This window comes from Oryctolagus cuniculus, chromosome 11 (assembly GCF_051225735.1).
Source record: "Oryctolagus cuniculus isolate XC-2025 breed Fujian yellow rabbit chromosome 11, ASM5122573v1, whole genome shotgun sequence".
NCBI lineage: Eukaryota > Metazoa > Chordata > Mammalia > Lagomorpha > Leporidae > Oryctolagus > Oryctolagus cuniculus.
In genome coordinates, this window is record NC_142877.1 from 23,625,326 (window position 1) to 23,644,363 (window position 19,038).

The window sequence follows — 19,038 nt, forward strand, 5'->3', positions numbered from 1 at the left end:
GTTGGGGCACCGGTTTCTGTCCTGGTTGCCCCTCTTCCAGGCCAGCTCTCTGCTGTGGCCAGGGAAGTGCAGTGGAGGATGGCCCAAGTGCTTGGGCCCTGCACCCCATGGGAGACCAGGAGAAGCACCTGGTTCCTGCCTTCGGATCAACATGGTGCGCCGGCCACAGTACGCTGGCCGCGGCGGCCATTGGAGGGTAAACCAGTGGCAATAGGAAGACCTTTCTCTCTGTCTCTCTCACTGTCCACTCTGCCTCTCAAAAAAATAAAAAATAAATAAAATAAAAATAATTGTGTGCCAAAGGGAAAATATTTCATTTTGAAATTTTTAAAGTTTTTTTTTAATTTATTTATCTGAAATGTAGAACTAGAGAAGAGGAAGAGAGAGAGATATTTTCCATTCATTGGTTCACTCCTTAAATGGCTGCCACAGCCAGAGCTTGGCTAGGGTGAAGCAGGAGCCAGGAGCTTCTTCCAAGTCTTCCACATGGTTGGCAGAGGCCCAAGGACTTGGGCCATCTTCCACTGCTTCCCCCAGATGCGTAAGCAAGGAGCTGGATCAAAGTGAGGCAGCCAGCCCTGTACCAGTGCCCATATGGGATGCTGACATCGCAGGTGGTGTATGCCACAACGTTGGCCCCACTCATTTTGAATTTCTAACACTTTGAACAGCTACAGGATAACTGTAAAATGCTATTTTTTCCATTGTTTCTGATCTTACTTACCAAGTATGACTTCTGGGTAACCAATTCTCCTTTCCAACTTTTTCAATGCAGAATTTCTGTGGTCCATTGCTCCCTAAAACATAATGAAATAATAAACAGTTCATTAGTCCAGTGGTTCTGAAAATGTAATCCCTACTCCAGCAGCATCAGCATAATCATGGAATTTGTTGGAATCACAAATCCAAAGGCCCTACCCCAAAGCCCACAGAGTGAGAAGCTTTACATGGAGAGCTAAGCGATGTTTCTGTTAAGCTTCCAGGTAATTGTGACACACAAAAGTCTGAGGACCATTTCGTTAACATATCCCCAAGAGGAACGGGGCATATATATAGTTATATCTAGAATTCCTTAGCCAGAATGATTAATAATAGCTCACATAAGTCTAAAAAGCTTAATTTTAGTTGTTTTAAATATAATAGAGAAATTACAATCTACTGCTTTATAAAATAAAACTTAAGTACAAAATTTTTGAAACTTTATTAAATGTAAATATCCTAGTAAATCGCACTTAGAGATCCTGTAGCAAATATATACCTACACTAATACCCACACCTACACACCAATTCTGTTGCCTCTCATTTATCTTCTGAAGATAGCTATAAATGGGGATCATATAGCACTGATTTTATTTTTTAAAAGATTTATTTATGAAAGGCAGAGTTAGAGAGAGAGAAGGAGAGAGAGAAAGATCTTCCACCAGCTGGTTCACTTCTCAAATAGCCAAAACAGCTGGAGCTGGGCTGCTCTGAAGCTACAAGCCAGGAGCTTCTACTACCGGGTCCCCCATGTGGGTGTAGGGGTCCAAGCACATGGGCTATCTTCTGCTGCTTTTCCCAAGTACATTAGCAGGCAGCTGGATTGGAAGTGGAGAAGCCAGGACTCAACCAACACCCATATGGGATGCTGGCACTGCAGGCGGCGGCTTTACCCGTTACACCATAGCTTCGGCCCCAGCACTGGTTTTCTAAAAGGCCACTACTACTCCCTAGAAATATTTACGTCTGGTCATAATGATTGGAACTAGCCATATATTCTAAATGTTCTGCAATATAGGAGACCATCATGCACAAGGAATTTTCTCATGTCCCACCTGACTAAACCTAGTATAAACACAAATTGGTAAGATTATTGTATTTAACAACAGATTGTTTTTGAAAGTAGTTACATAAAAAAAAGTTAAGAAACATGGGAAATGATCATTATTTCAAAAGGACAGTTAAAATTATCATGCTAGGATCAGCATTGTGGTGCTCTGGGTTAAGCTGCTGCCTGCAAGACCAGCATCTCATATTGGAGCACAAGTTTGAGTCCTGGCTGCTCTACTTCCACAGCCCCCTGCTAATGGTCCAAATTTTTGGGCCACTGCAAGGCATGTGGAAGATCTAGATGTACTTCTGGGCTTCTGGCTTTGACCTAGCCCAGCCCCAGCCATTGTAGCCATTTGAGAAGTGAACCAGTGGCATGTTCCAGAAATTAAATGATGATGAAGATATGGCTCTATATCTCAAAGGGCTCCTAGACTAATAGGGAAGAGTGGTTCTGAACACAACAGGGAAAGTACAAATCACTACTGCACATTCTTATATCATTAATAACAACCAATAGTGCTTGGCTCATAGGAGTCACTGAACTGTTTACCAAATGACTAACTGAATGAATAAACAGACATACACACATAAGAGTGCCATCCTATTGAGTTTAACTGTGGCATCTAGCCTGAGGTCAAAGTTTGTTAATTTCTTTTTTAAAGTTTATTTATTTGAAAGGCAAGGGTTACAGAGAGGGAAAAGGAGAGGGAGAGGGTGAGGGAGAGAGAAAGGGAGAGAGAGAGAAAGGGAGGGGTGGAGAGAGAGAAAGGAGGGGGGGGAGAGAGATAAAGGGGGAGGGAGAGAAAGAGAGAGAGAGAGAGAGAGAGAGAGAGAGAGAGAGAGAGAGAGAGAGAAAGGATCATTCCTTCTCTTTCATCTGCTGGTTCACTTCCCAAATGGCCACACAACTTGGGCTGGGCCAGGCTAAAGGCAGGAGCCGGGAACTCTAATTGGGTCTCCCACATAGGTGCAGGGCCCCATCTTCTGCTGTCTCTCCAAGCGCAATAGAGGGAGCTGGACTAGAAGTAGAACAGCCAGAACTTGAAGTGGGATGTCACCACTTAACCTGCTGCATCCCGAGAACCAAAAATTCCTACAGAGTGATTTACAAGTTTACACAAACACAAGGTAACTTGTCTTTGTTACTTCTTTAAGTTGTAGATATATTTATCTAATAGCAGTGTGACAACAATTTTGGATAGGAAAAATGACTTTCCTACATACCCATGAGGTCAGCAAATCCTCCTACTGGCAATCGGCAGGTTCCAGTAACAAACTGCAGAAGTCGCATTCTCTTCTCATTATCTATTTCTTTAACAAACTGTTAAAAGCACATTTAAAGAGATACATAGGTCATATGTTACACTGAGCACACTAAATAATAGAAATGATCAAGTCTTAAAGGAAACCCTGGTGTCAGCTGTACTAGATAATGACTTCTGGATGAAGCTGGCCTTTCCATGTTTGTCAAAGCCAAACTAACTTACCTCTATATAGATTCTAGAACCACGCCTTTAAAGGGAGAAAAAGAAGGACTTGGGCCCCACAGCTTGCTACTCATGTACTTTCAAGATAAGCTCTTCTAGGGTAGCCCCACTCTGCTAGATCTGCCTGTCTAAAAGGGACATTCAGGCATAAGATGCAAGGCATGGTTCATTACAGATTTAGTTTTATGAATGAATGAAATCAAACTCATAGAATTCTAATCTAGATATATCCCAATAATATCACAATGCTCTTTAGGTTGTGGTATAGCTAGACCAGAATTATGTGGGTTTTCTCTACTACAATTCTAACTCAAAACATTAGGCTTTAGGAGGATGTCTGTAGCCTATAGCACAATTACTCTGGTACACCCAAATACATTTTCAAAAATTACTTATTTGTTTGAGAGACAGAGAAACAGCAAGCCAGTTTCTATTGCTGATTCACTCCCCAGATGCCTACAATAGCTAAGACTGAGCCAGGTCTAAAGCTAGGTCTAAGGTGCTGGAACTGAATCCAGGCCTTCCATGTGGTTGGCAGAAACCAACTACTTGCCATTACCACTGCTTCCCAGGGTCCGCAGTAGCAGGAAGCTGGAGTCAGGCCAAGACCAAATGCGGGACACAGATGTCAACACTGTTAGGTTAAAAGCCCAGCTTGGATCAGCCAAGTGTATTTTGTGAGTGATAATTTTTCACCTATTGTGCTCCCACGTGGGTGCAAGGGTCCAAGCACTTGGGCCATCTTCTACTGCTTTCCCAGGCCATAGCAAGAGCTGGATAGGAAGTGGAGCAGCCTGGTCTCGAACCCGCGCCCATATGGGATGCCGGCACTGCAGGCAGTGGCTTTACCCACTAAGCCACAGCACCGGCCCCATGTGCAGTTATTTTAAAATGTAAACCTTAAGTTACAGAAATTCTTTTGTTTCTCACGTGAATTTCTTAACATGTACAGCAGACACTTTTTAAAACAACATAAAATATACCATTTCATCCATGTTAAGAGTATAGCTAGGGCTAGTGCTGTGGCACACTGGGTAAAGCCACTGCCCACAGTGCCAGCATCCATTAAGAGAACCGGTTTGAGTACCTGCTGCTCCACTACTGATCCAGCTCTCTGCTATGGCCTGGGAAAGCAGTAGAAGACGGCCCAAGTCCTTGGGACCCTACACCTGCGTGGGAGACCCGGAAGAAGCTCCTGGCTCCTTTCTTTGGACTGGCTCAGCTCCGGCCATCGCGGCCAATTGGGAGTGAACCAACGGATGGAAGACCCTTCCTCTCTCTGTGTAACTCTGACTTGCAAATAAATAAATAAATCTTAAAAAAAAAAAAAAAGTACAGCTCAATGGCATTAAGTATAATCACAATGTTATATAATCTTCACCACATTGCCAGAACTTTTTCATCACCCCAAACAAAAACTACGTATATATTAAACATAGTTCCAATTTGATTTCTAGTAGCCCTTGGTAACCTCTATACTACTATATTTCTCTATGAATCTGCCCATTCTAGGAACCTCATATAAATGGAATCACATGATAGCTCCCTTTCTATTTGGATTACTTAACTTTTATTAAAATTCACAGTTTTTAATGTTTATTCCTTTGGCATGCCATTCTTCTTTAAGGATGAATATCCCATCACAAACATACAAGCCTACATCCCTCACATTTTGTTTACCTACTCATCCATTGATAGGCATTTGGATTATTTTCTCCTTTTGGTGATAATGAATAATATTACTATGAACACTGGTAAATAAGTATTTAAATGTCTGCTTTCAGGCCAGCGCTGCGGCTCACTAGGCTAATCCTCCACCTAGTGGCGCCGGCACACGGGGTTCTAGTCCCGGTCAGGGCACCGGATTCTTTCCCGGATGCCCCTCTTCCAGGCCAGCTCTCTGCTGTGGCCAGGGAAGGCAGTGGAGGATGGCCCAAGTGCCTGGGCCCTGCACCCCATGGGAGACTAGGAGAAGCACCTGGCTCCTGCCATCGGATCAGCGCGGTGCACAGGCCGCAGTGCGCCAGCCATGGCGGCCATTGGAGGGTGAACCAACGGCAAAAGGAAGACCTTTCTCTCTCTCTCTCTCTCACTATCCACTCTGCCTGTCAAAAAAAAAAAAAAAAAAAAAAAAAAAAGTCTGCTTTCAATTCTTTTGAGTATATACCAAGAAGTGAAATTGTTGAATCATGTTAATTCTATGTTTAAATTTTTATGCCAAACTATTTTTCACAGAGGCACACTATTTTACACACTCACTAGCAATGCATGAGGGTTCTAATGTTTCTACATCCTCATCTACAATTGTTATTTTCCATTTTAAAAAATAATACTAATGGGTATGAAGTGTTTTTGATTTGCACTTCAATAATGACCGACGTCACTGCACATCCTTTCAGGTGCTTACAGCAGAAATTTTTTGAGATTTCCATTATGATTCTAACACAGGTCTCTTAGACCTTGCACTTGAACATTATAAAATTCTTAATGAAATATGGATGATGAAAAACACTATGTAAATATAAAATTCCAAAAGCATTTAAATCAAATGCAGGTAAATCTCAACATCTGGAATTATTTTACACTCTGGGCAAACGTACAAGTCTGTGTTTATTTGGTAAAAGTATTAAAAGAATGCTGTAAAAATCTGTAATTGTCTATTATAATGCACACACTGGTATTCATTTTGGTGACTCATTTCCATATGTGATAAGCAAATTTTTAAAAATTTTGTTTGTATACCACGAGAAATAGTTTTGAGACAAACCTGCCAGAACCACATGATCTGTTTGCTTGTCCGAGTGTAATGACGGTAAATGGCATGTCTTTGCCAGTCATTCAAATCAATCTCTTGCATTCCACATAAAAGAACCTTCAGAGATGAAAAAGATAAAAGTTTCATTAGGTGACTGTACAAAAAAAATGTTAGACATAGATTTAAAAAAAAGACTAATATCACACACAACTTTAATAAATATATTAAATCAGCATGCTTCAGCTAATAAACTGTACAACATTTTATCTAGGAGCAGGCATCTGTCACAGCAGTTAAGACACCGTTTAGGACACTTGTGTACATTGTACTGCCTGGAATAAGTCTGTGTCTTTTTTTTTAATTTTTTTTTTAATTCATTTAAAAAGCAGATGTACAGAGAGGAGACGGGGAAAGAGAGAGAAAGGCTCCTATTACTCCCGTAATGGCTGCAATGGCAGGAGCCAGGAGCTTCTTCTAGGTCTCCCATGTGGGTGCAGGGGCCCAAGGACCTCAGGCCATCTTCTACTGCTTTCCCAGGCTATAGCAGAGAGCTGAAGCAGAAGTGGAGCAGCTGGGACTCGAACCAGCATCCAAATGGGAAACTGGAACTGCAGGCAGCAGCTTTACCCGCTATGCCAGTGCTGGCCCCTAAGTCTGAGGATTTTCCTTCTAATCCAGCTTCCTGCTAATGTGCATCCTGAGAGGCAGCAGGCTGATGGCTAAAGTGGTCCCTACCACCCATGTAGGAGACTCAAAGGGATTTCTGGGCTCTCAGCTTTGGTCTGTCCAAATCCACCCATTGTGAGCATTTAGGGAGTGAACCAGGGAAATAAAGATCTTTGTCTTTCCACCTTTCAAATAAAAAGGAGAAAACAACTGTATCTACATTACTCATGAACATTAGTTTCCATGTATGGTGTTATATGCAGGGAAAGAAGTCACACAACTGTAAAAGAAAAGCCCTCACAGTAATATTTTTTGGTGGGGTTGATGCTCTTATCTTTGGAGAAATTATAGTTTTCTTTAACCACTGGGAAATTTCAAAACATCTTGACAGCATAAAAAATACTATTGCCATGTAAAAGGTGAAAAAGTGATACCTTAAGATACCTGAAAAGATTATTACCAGCATTGATTTGGGAGAACAAAGGAAAACTCATTACCTCTAATTCCTTTGCATCAAAGTATTGCAAATACTGCTGGGGAAGAATTTCATTAAAGCCCTCAAAGAAAGCTTGTGTCTGTTCTTCAACACCTCGAGACAACCTCCATTCAGCTACCATTCTGGTAAAGAAATATAAAAAAAGCTATCAGAAAGCTTATAGATCTAAAGCTTTAGATTCTGAATATTGAAATAAAAACCTTAAATGTGTACAATGAAAAGCCTCAAATATATGTCAAAGTAGAGTATAATGAACGCCTCTGTACATGTGACTAATTCTATCACAATGCTATCCTTATTTCATCTATGCTTCTACTTATTCCTTAGATGTAATTTAATTTTTTAAAAGTTTTTATTTATTTATTTGGAAGTCAGTTACACAGAGAGAGAAGGAAAGGCAGAGAGAGAGAGAGGTCTTCCATCCGATGGTTCACTACAAAATTGGCTGCGATGGCTGGAGCTGTGACAATCCAAAGCCAGGAGCCTGGCGATTTTTCTAGGTCTCCCACATGAGTGCAGGGGCCAAGGACTTGGGCCATCCTCTACTGCTTTCCCAGGCCACAGCAGAGAGCTGAATCAGAGGTAGAGCAGCCAAGAGTTGAACCCACGCCCCTATGGGATGTTGGCACTGCAGGCGGCAGCTTCACCAGCTGCACCACAGAGCTGGCACCAATATAACTTACACAAATATTTTAGTATATGTCTCTATAAGATGAGGTTAATCTCTAAAAACACAATCACACCATAAAATGCACCAAAACAGGGGCTGGCGACATGGTGCAGTAGGTTAATCATTTGCCTGCAGCACCGGCATCCCATATGGGCGCCGGTTCCAGTCCTGGCAGCTCCTCTTCCAATCCAGCTCTCTGCTATGGCCTGGGAAAGCAGTGGAAGATGGCCCAAGTTCTTGGACCCCTGCACTCACATGGGAGACCGGGAAGAAGCACCTGGCTCCTGGCTTCAGATCTGTGCAGCTACGGCCATCGTGGCCATCTGGGGGGTGAACCATCGGATGGAAGACTTTTCTGTCTCTCCCTCTCACTGTCTGTAACAATACCTCTCAACTAAATAAAATCTTAAAAAAAAAAAAAAATGCACCGAAACAATGAACAATAATTCCTTAATATCAGATAATCAGTTCTCAAGTTCTGATTGATTCTATTTTTAGAATTATTTGAATCAGACTCTAAAACAAGTATATACATCGACAGTCTTATACTTTTGATTTTTCTTCCTCATAGTTTGCTTTAATAAAAGTATTTTTACAGAAAGCTCTGTACAAAATATTCTAGATTTCACCCTTGCCTTTCTTCCAACCTTCATCTACATCTATGTATCTTAATAGACTTAAAATCACACAAATGCATAAACTGACCTTTTCCATGTTATAGACTATTTACTTTTTTTTTTTTTTTTTTTTTTTTTTTTGACAGGCAGAGTTACAGAGAGAGAGAGAGATAGACAGAGAGAAAGGTCTTCCTTCCATTGGTTCACCCCCCAAATGGCCACTAAGGGCAGTGCACTGCAGCTGGCGCGCTGCGCCGATCTGAAGCCAGGAGCCAGGTACTTCCTCTGGTCTCCTATGCGGGTGCAGGGCCCAAGCACTTGGGCCATCCTCCACTGCCTTCCCAGGCCACAGCAGAACTGGACTGGAAGAGGAGCAACTGGAACTAGAACCCCAGGGTGCCGGCACCGCAGGCGGAGGATTAGCTAAGTGAGCCATGGCACTGGCCTACCTTTTTTTTTTTTTAAGGTTTATTTTATTTGACCGTAACGGCCAGAACTAAGCTGATCTGAAGCCAGGAGCTAGGAGCTTCATCCGGGTCTCCCACGCGGGTGCAGAGGCCCAAGGACTTGAGCCATCTTCTACTCCTTCCCAGGCCACAGCATCCCCATATGGGATGTCGGCACTGCAGACCGGAGCTTTAACCCGCTGCTCCAGAGGCTCCACAGCGCTGGCCCCCAGACTATTTACTTTTATAAAATTCTCAATGAGGAGCCAGCGCTGTGACATAGCAGTAAAGTCACCATCTGTAGTTCTGGCATCCCATATAGGTGTCAGTTCAAGTCCCAGCTGCACCACTTAAGATTCAGCTCTCTGCTTTGGCCTGGGAAAGCAATGGAAGATGGCTCAAGTGCTTGGGCCCCTGCACCCAACCCAGAAGGAGCTCTAGGCTCTTGGCTTTGGATCAGCTCAGGTATGATCATTACAGTCACTTGGGGAGTGAACCAGTGGATAGAAGACCTCTCTCTCTCTCTTTCTCTGTAACTCTTTTCAAATAAACACATCTTTAAAAAAATTCTTAATGAGCAACAAGTGTGTATTTTAAGCATTTGATTCTCTGACAACAACTTATAACTTTTAGAGTTCTAAGGTTTATTTAGAATTGAAATTTTGGAAAATGCAAGTTAGGTAGTAATGGACTAATCTTCCTGGCAATTATAAATGCTGGGTATACTATAAAAAGCAAATGTTTGAAAGCATCCTCAAGAAATGGAAAGCAGGCCCCAAATGGTGGGAATGAGATTCCCAAAAGGAAGATATTAGCATCCTAGAACAAGCAGACCTACACTTAACAAGTTTTTTTCCCCAGATGTCATGTTCTGATTGACAGAACAATGAGAGCTCAATGAGAAAGCAATAGTTTTACTGCGTTGAAGAGATACAAATGGGCGTTTGAACCTGCCACACATCTAGGGGAAAATTCCAAAAAGAAGGAAGACAAAGACTGAGCTCCCAAATCTGCACAACAAATTCAAATTCTTAGGTGACCCCTAAATGCATATGACACAGGCTGATGAGACACCAAAAAATCCTGTCGACAGCAACAAATGGAATATCAAAGGCTTAGGTAGAAATTTTAAGTTACCTTGTCTTGGAGAGATAACAATTTAAGAGTTTACATCTCAGAAATGTAGAGGGCCTCAGTAAATACCTTGTGCTTTCCATTGAAAGGAGTATATTCTAGGAATAAGGGTTACATTTTACAACTGAAAGCAAAGAAAGAAGACTGCTCGAGCAAGTTTCCACAGGATCAAAGTGATCTGTCCTTATTTCAGCTACCTGTCAGAACAAACTCAATTCTCTTTGTGGAAAGGAAAAAGAACCCAGAGTTCCTACCATGTATTATCCACACACACACACACACACAATCACTACACATACAGCAGCAGTAAAACATGACCCATAACCACAAGAAAAAGTCTACAGAATAAGCCATACAGATGGTCCAACGTTGAACGCTGAAGTTACCAAAGCCTTTAAAACACCTACTTGAAAAGTAGTAAAGACCTCTTTCAGGCCCTCGGTTCCAAGATGACAAAGAAGGAACAATGCACAGCCTATTTGCTGGACTAACTGTGCTTCATGCATGCCGATGGATGAGACCCTGAAGAAGTTCATCTGGGGAAGCAATAGAAGATGGCTCAAGTGCTTGGGCCCCTGTACCCATGAGGGAGACCTAGAAGAAGTTCTTGGCTCCTGGTTTCAGTTAGGCCCAACCCTGATAATTGCAGCCATTTAGGGAGTGAACCAGTGGATGGGATCTCTGTCTTTCCCTCCTCCTCTCTACCTTGGCCTTTCAATAAAATAAAATAAATCCTTAAAAAAAAATTGTCATTCAAAACATAATGGAGGACAGAGTTGACAGAGCCATCTCTGAATTTTTTTTTTTTTTTTTTTTTTTTTACAGGCAGAGTGGATAGTGAGAGAGAGAGACAGAGAGAAAGGTCTTCCTTTTGCCGTTAGTTCACCCTCCAATGGCCGCCACGGCTGGTGCGCTGCGGCCTGTGCACCGCACTGATCTGAAGGCAGGAGCCAGGTGCTTCTCCTGGTCTCCCATGGGGTGCAGGGCTCAAACACTTGGGCCATCCTCCACTGCACTTCCCTGGCCACAGCAGAGAGCTGGACTGGAAGAGGGGCAACCAGGAAAGAATCCGGTGCCCCGACCAGGACTAGAACCCGGTGTGCCGGCACTGCTAGGTGGAGGATTAGCCTATTGAGCCGCGGCGCCGGCCGAAGTGAGTGATTTTGATACCTATGTGCCTCCCAAGCTATATGTGAAGCTACATTATTGTGTGAGTTGTGCCATTACATCAAGATGGTCAGAAATCGATCTCATGAAGCCTGCAAGGGCCAGACGCCACCACCCCGATTTAGACCGGCAGGTGCTGCCTCAAAGCCCAAGTAGGATGCATAGTCTTTAAGGGCTGAAGGAAAAGTATCCTCTGTAAATATAAAGTGGAAATGGAGCAGGCATTTGGCCTAGCTGTTAAGACACTGTTTGGCATATCCTCATCCAATATTGAAATGTCTGGGTTTGGGTAGCAAGTCTACTCTGGATCCCAGCATTTCTGCTAATGTGCTCCCTGGGAGGCAGCATGTGATGGCTCAAGTAGTTGGGTTCTTGCCACCAAAGAGGGGACCTGGATTGAGATCTAGGTTCCTGGCTTTGGGCATTTGGGGAGTGAATCAGCAGATGGGAACTCTGTTGCTCTGTCTTAAATAAATAAGTAAAAATTAAAATACAAAGTTTCAAAGCAAAATGGATCTGTGGGAAGAAGTGAAATGGTGATGTAAGTATAAAAAAACAAAAATTTTCAAAATTTGAGGAGCAGGTGTTTAGCCAAGCACTTAAGAAGCAGGTTAAGTAAGATGCCTGTACCACATATTGAGGTGGCCCAGTTTGAAGCTCGGCTTTATCTCCTGACTCTAGCTTCCTTCTAACACAGACCCAGGGAGGGAGCCATGATGGTTCAAGTAATTGGGCTCCTATCACCCACGTGAGAGACCTGGATTATTGTTACTGCTTTAGCCCCACATATGGGGCATGACCCAGCCGAATGGAGCTCAGTGTGCTTATCAAATAAATAATATATTTTAAAATGTTTCTTGATTACTTACAGCAATAATATGGGTATTATGAGATATTTATAACATGTAGAAATAAAATATGACAACAACATTACAAAGGGCTGAATGAGTTAAGTGGAATCATGAGCTTTCTATAATTGTACTGTAGAAAGATACAAGAGTATTAATTTTAGATAAATAGGGATAAGTTAAATATGCATATTACTATAACCATTGGATTTGCGACTAAAAAAGTAAAAAACAAGTATAATCAATGAAAAGATGCAAAAGTAAAAACTGTTCTAAAAGTCAAAGAAGGCAGGAAAGGAGGGACATGTAGGAGCTTGGGAAAAATTAAAAACAAGCTGGTGCTATGGTATAGAAGATTAAGCTTCTACCTACAGCGCTGGCTGCTCTACTTCTGATCCAGTTCCCTGTTAATGTGCCTGGGAAAAGCAGAGGAAGATGGCCCAAGTACTTGGGCCCCTGCATCCACATGAGAGACCTGAAAGAAGATCCTGGCTTCAGCCTGACCCAGTCCTGGCTGTTGCAGCCATCTGGGAAGTGAACCAGCAGATGGAAGATTCTTCTCCTCCACGCCTCCACCCCCCATCACCTTCTCTTTCTGTATCTCTGCCTTTCAAATAAATAAGTTTTATTTATTTTAATTTTTTATTATTTATTCAACAAATAAAGTTAGACAGTGTGAGAGAGAGACACAGAGAGAAAGGTTGTCCATCCACTGGTTCACCCCAGATTACCTTTTTCAAAAAATGAAAAATAGTTGGCCGGCGCTGTGGCTCACTTGGCTAATCCTCCGCCTGAAGCACCAGATTCTGTCTCAGTTGCTCCTCTTCCAGTCCAGCTCTCTGCTATGGCCTGGGAAGGCAGTGGAGGATGGCCCAAGTGCTTGGGCCCTGTACCAGCGTGGGAGATCAGGAGGAAGCACCTGGCTCCTGGCTTCGGATTGGCGCAGCCGGCTGTAGTGGCCATTTGGGGGGTGAACCAATGGGAAAGGAAGACCTTTCTCTCTGTCTCTCTCTCTCTGCCTAACTCTGCCTGTCCCCCCCCCCAAAAAAAAAAAAAGCAAGGTAGATTTGTGAATAGCAAAAACAAATATCAATGGTCAAAGGCCAAGCATATTAGAAGTAACACTAAATATAAACATACTGAACACTCCAAGTATAAAACAGATTATCAAGCTGAATGAAAATAGTAAGACCTAAGATTATGCTGCTTACAAGAAAACATATTTAAATCCAAACTCATAGGCAGAAAGTAAAAAGGTAGAGGAAAATGTACCATGCATATAGTAATCACAAGAAAGCTGGAGTGGAGATATTTAAAAAGTAGATTTTAGGATAAGGAATATGAACAGAAAGAATGAGGAGTCAATTCATCAAATACATGTAAGGATGTACTAGTAAAAGCTTTAATACACAGAAAAAATGATGTGCCTAAAAGAACATAATTTATTGTTAAGAATTCAACATTCCTCATTTAATTGATGGAAGAAGTAGATAAAAAGGATATAGAAGACCTTTATATTACTATCATTTAATGTGACTTGACATTTATAAAATATTAATCTAACAATGATAGTTTATACATTCTTTTCAAGTATACAAGACAGACCATATGTTGGTTTATAACACAAACTTTAAGGACTGGCACTGTGGCACAGCAGGTTAACGCCCTGGCCTGAAGTGCTGGCATCCCCTTATGGGTGCTGGTAGGAGACCCGGATGCTCCACTTCCAATCAAGCTCTCTGCTGTGGCTTGGGGAAGCAGAATAAGATGGCCCAAGTCCTTGGGCCCTTGCACCCATGTGGGAGATCTGGAAGAAGCTCCTGGCTCCAGATCAGCACAGCTCCAACTGTTGTGGCCAATTTGGGAGTGAACCAGTAGATGGAAGACCTACCTACCTCTCTCTGTCTCTCCTCTCTCTGTGTAACTCTGACTTGCAAATAATAATAAAAAAATCTTTAAAAAAAACCCCACAGGGCCGGCGCCGCGGCTCACTAGGCTAATCCTCCGCCTAGCGGCGCCGGCACACCAGGTTCTAGTCCCGGTTGGGGCACTGGCTTCTGTCCTGGTTGCCCCTCTTCCAGGCCAGCTCTCTGCTGTGGCCAGGGAGTGCAGTGGAGGATGGCCCAGGTGCTTGGGCCCTGCACCCCATGGGAGACCAGGAAAAGCACCTGGCTCCTGGCTCCTGCCATCGGATCAGCGTGGTGCGCCGGCTGCAGCGCGCCAACCGTGGCGGCCATTGGAGGGTGAACCAACGGCAAAGGAAGACCTTTCTCTGTCTCTCTCTCTCACTGTCCACTCTGTCAAAAAAAAAAAAAAAACAAAAAAACCCACAAACTTTAAAATGTTTAACAAGAGGGCTGATGTTGTGGCACAGCCAAGTTAAGTTGCTGCCTACAATGTCAACATCCCATACAGGTATCCATTCAAGAATCCTGGCTGCTCTACTTCTGATTAGGCTCCCTGCTTAAAGGCCTGGGAAGACAGGGGTGGATGGCCACCTGCCACCCATGTGCGAGATCAGGAAGAAGCCCCTAGTTCCTAGTTTCAGTCTGACTCAGCCCTGACCATTGTAGCCATTTGGAGACAGAGCCAACAGATGGAAGATCTTTCTCTCTCTGTAACTTTGCCTTCCTTTTTTTTTTTTTTTTAAACAGATTTATTTATTTATTTATTGAAAGGCAAAGTTACAGAGAGAGAGCAAGAGGAGAGGCAGACATAGGTATTTTCCATTGGCTAGTTGACTCTGCAGATGGCTGGGCCAGGACCAAGCCAGGAGCTCCTTCTGGCCTGCCACATGGGTGGAAGGGACCCAAACACCTGGATCACCACCTGCTGCTTTCCCCAGAATACATGGAATGTCACACCAGCCCTACTTTGACTTTTTTTTTTTTTTTTTTTTTGACAGGCAGAGTGGACAGTGAGAGAGAGAGAGACAGAGAAAAAGGTCTTCCTTTTGCCATTGGTTCACCCTCCAATGGCCGCTGCGGCCAGCGCGCTGCGGCAGGCGCATCGTGCTGATCTGATGGCAGGAGCCAGGTACTTCTCCTGGTCTCCCATGGGGTGCAGGGCCCAAGGACTTGGGCCATCCTCCACTGCACTTCCCTGGCCACAGCAGAGAGCTGGCCTGGAAGAGGGGCAACTGGGACAGAATCCGGCGCCCCGACCGGGACTAGAACCTGGTGTGCCGGCGCCGCAAGGTGGAGGATTAGCCTAGTGAGCCGCGGCGCCGGCCCAATTTTCAAATAAATAAACCGAAATCCTTTTTTTCCCCCAAGATTTATTTGTTTATTTGAAAGGCAGAGGCAGAGAAAGGGGAGAAGGGGTTCTTCTATCCACTGGTTCACTCTGCAAAGGGCTGCAACGGCCGGAGCTGGGCTGATCTAAAGCCAGGAGCCAGAGGTCTCCTCAGGGTCTCCCACATGCGTGTGGGGGCCTAAGCACTTGGACCTTCTTCCACTGCTTTCCCAGGCTATAGCAGAGAGCTGGATCAGAAGTGGAACAGCTGGGACTTGAACCAGTGCTCACATGGGATGCTGGCACTGCAGGTGGCAGCCCTACCTGCTATGCAGCAGTGCTGGCCCCAACTGAAATCTTCTTAAAAAAATGTTTAAAAGGTCTGAAATAATACAAAGAATGTTTTCTGATCATAATGGAATTGAATTAGAGAACAACAGAGAGATATTTAGAAAATTTCATTTGGAAATTTTAAAATGTACTTCTATACACATTGTTGTACAGATGGTTAAGTGGTTGCTTGGGATGGCCACATCAGACAAGTCCCAACTACTTTGCTTCCAATCCATCTCCCTGCTAATACATCTGGGAGGCAGGGTAGATGGCTCTTGGGAGACCAGAATGGAGTTGCTGGCTCCTGGCTTCAGGGTGGCCCAACCCCAGCTATTAATGGTAACTTAGAAGATAGGTTAATGGATGGACTGATCTTTCTCTCTGAGCCTTTCAAATAAATAAGTCTTAAATTTTTTTCTTTAAACTGAATGATAACCAAAACCACAACATATCAAAATCTGTGGGTTGTAGCTGAAACAGTGCCTAGTTGGTACTTTAAAGCTTTAAATGAATCAGCATATGGAAGACCTCCCTTTCTATTTCTCTGTTGCTCTGCCTTTCAAATGAATGAATAACCATTAAACAACAATTCAGAGGGCTAAAATAAATGATTCATAAAGTACTCCCAAAATGAATAAATCAGTTATACGATGGACAAAACATTCTAATACTTTACAAAAGAGTTACAAAAATATCAATACATACAAACATAAAAAGTTACTCAATGCCATTAGTCAAGGGAGAAATGGAAATTTAAACCACAATGATACTATTGACTTAGTGGGCAGAATGTGAAGTAACTCTCAAATGTTTTCAGTAGGAATGTAAAATGCTACAGCCACTTTTGTAACTGTTTCTAATAAAGCTGAGGACCTACCCAAACAGGACATTATTCTTGGGCATTTACCCAAGAGAAAAACAAATATGTTAACCAAAAGATTCAACAAGAATGTTTCCAGCTGCTTTATTCATAATAGCCCTAAACTGAGAAACAACCCACATGTTCATCAATAAGATAATGGATGTAAATACTGTGGAATACTCTCAACAATAAAAAAGAATGAAAAACTAATATACCCAACATGGCTGAACCTCACAAACATTAAATTAAAAAAAAATTGACATGAGTATAAACCATGCTTCTTGTGGGGCTGGTGCTGTGGCACAGTGGGTAAAGCCACTTCCTGCAGTGCCAGAATCCCATATGGATGCCAGTTTGAGTCCCGGCTGCTCCACTTCCGATACAGCTCTCTGCTATGGCCTGGGAAAGCAGTAGAAGATGGCCCAAGTCCTTGGGCCCTGCAGCCTTGTGGGAGACCTGGAAGAGGCTCCTGGCTCCTGGCTTTGAATTGGCACAGCTCCAGCTATTGCAGCCATCTGGGGAGTGAACCAGCCAAAGGAAGACCTTTCTGCCTCTCTGTAAATACGCCTTTCAAAAAATAAGTAAATCTTAAAAAAAAAAAAAAAAAAGCTTCCATTTTAGAAGTTCAAAATCACACACAGTTACAGAACTAAACTAATAAATAAAACTGGTTGCTTCTGGGTCAAGAGAAGGGAAATAGGTATGGTATTGCCCCTAATGGGAGACAAGAGGAAAGAAATGTTTCATAATTTGATTTGGGTCGTATCTACATGGGCACAATGTAATGTAAAGTTATTTACAGAACTGGTATTTATAAGTGTGTTCTAGTACTACTTCTACCTTTAAAATTCCTACATTTGGGTTGATACATATTTGTCAAAATTCAAACTATGCACTTAAAATATATACATTTTACTCTAAGTAAATGATGCTTCTTTTTTTTTTTTCTTTGTTTTAAACGATTTATTTTGAAAGGCAAAGTGGCAGAGATAGACAGAGATTTCACATCTGGTTCATTCCCCAAATGGCTGAGAGAGCAGGGGCTGGGCCAGGCTGAAGCCAGGAGCCAGGAACTCCAGACTCCATCCTGGTCTTCCACATGGGTGGCAGGGGCCCAAACACTTGGGCAATCCTTTACTGCCTTCCCAGGCTCATCGGCAAGAAACTGGGTAGGAAGCAGAGTAGCCAGGACTAGAACTTACACTCTAATAGGGGATACCAACATTGCAAGCAATGGTTTAATCACTAGCTAAGTCACAATGCTAGTCCCTTGCTTTTTTAAAAAACTACTAGGGACAAAATAACCAACAACTCTTGATATTTTAAGCAAACCAACATTGAAGAAGATACTAAAATCCTTTTCTGCTGCCCATTATCTTAAAATGTCATACTACCAATAACAAGACTATGAAACATGGTAAGATCTCTTACTTTTTTGTAATCTTCAATCATTCCCTCTTTAAAGCACTATATATGTCATAATAAAATCTAAATAGGTCAATACAAAAAAACATTAAGAATAAAAATATATTAGTCACATCTAAAGAAGATATTTTAAACTAATTAAAATTTTTAAAATTACAGGAGTGGGCATTTTGTGCAGCAGTTAAGACATTATTTGGGACACTTGAGGCCTATTACATGCCTGGGTTCAAGTCCTAGTTCTACTCTGCATTCTAGTTCCCTGATAAAGTGCACCCAAGAGACAGTAGCTGATGGCTCGAGTAATTGGGTCCCTATCATCCATGTGGGAGACCCAGATTGAGTTCTGGGCTCCAGATTTCATCCCGGCCCAGTTCCAGCTATTGTGGGCATAGGGAGTCAGTCAGTAAATAACAAATTGAAAAGCTGAAAAAAAATTTTAATAGATTATTTACCAATTAAAACTGATAATTGTCCATTGTATTTGGTAACAGTTACATTGTGTGCATCTTTTTTTTTTTTTTTAAGTTTACTTATTTAAAAGGCAGAGAAACAGAGTGAGCAAGAGACTAGCTATAATTCATTCACTGGTTCACTTCCTTAATGTCTACAACAGCTAGGGTTTGACAGGCCACAGCCAAGAACAGGAGTTCAATTCATGTCTCCCACATGGGTGGCAGGGAGCCAAATACTTGCGTCATCACCTGCTGCCTCCTAGGATATACATTAGCAAGAAACTGGATCAGAAGTAGAAGAGGGGTTTGAATTAGGCATTCTGACATGGGATGCAGGTGTGCCACTGTATTTTCACTACTGTGCCACATGCCTAGCCCGAACTGTGCACTTTTAATTATGAAAAAATTCCAAGAGGAGATCTAGAAATCAGAATCTGAGAAAAAGCATATATGCTAAATTTAATCCCTGTTGGACACAACTGGTGTTGAGAACATTTGAATGAACTAGTAACTCTTGAGACTAGAAGTATAAGCTAATCTAAAACATCAGATTGAATAAACTATAAACAATCATTTTACTTATGAATTTTACAAGTATCTGTTATATGGCAAGGTGGGTACAGAATTGGTATTT

At 42.5% G+C, this 19,038-nt stretch overlaps 1 protein-coding gene across 3 annotated transcripts in view; it reads right to left on the reverse strand.

Moving 5' to 3' along the window:
* ITCH (itchy E3 ubiquitin protein ligase) overlaps positions 1-19,038 on the reverse strand; it is a 125,853-nt gene that overhangs the window by 12,514 nt on the left and 94,301 nt on the right. For all 3 annotated transcript variants that reach the window (XM_051846160.3, XM_008256089.5, XM_089308096.1), the window contains 4 exons: positions 7,218-7,338; positions 6,067-6,171; positions 3,037-3,133; positions 725-797 (listed from right to left, as the gene is read on the reverse strand). In XM_051846160.3, coding sequence (XP_051702120.3) covers positions 725-797; positions 3,037-3,133; positions 6,067-6,171; positions 7,218-7,338 — 396 coding nt within the window. The remainder of the gene's footprint in view (positions 1-724; positions 798-3,036; positions 3,134-6,066; positions 6,172-7,217; positions 7,339-19,038) is intronic.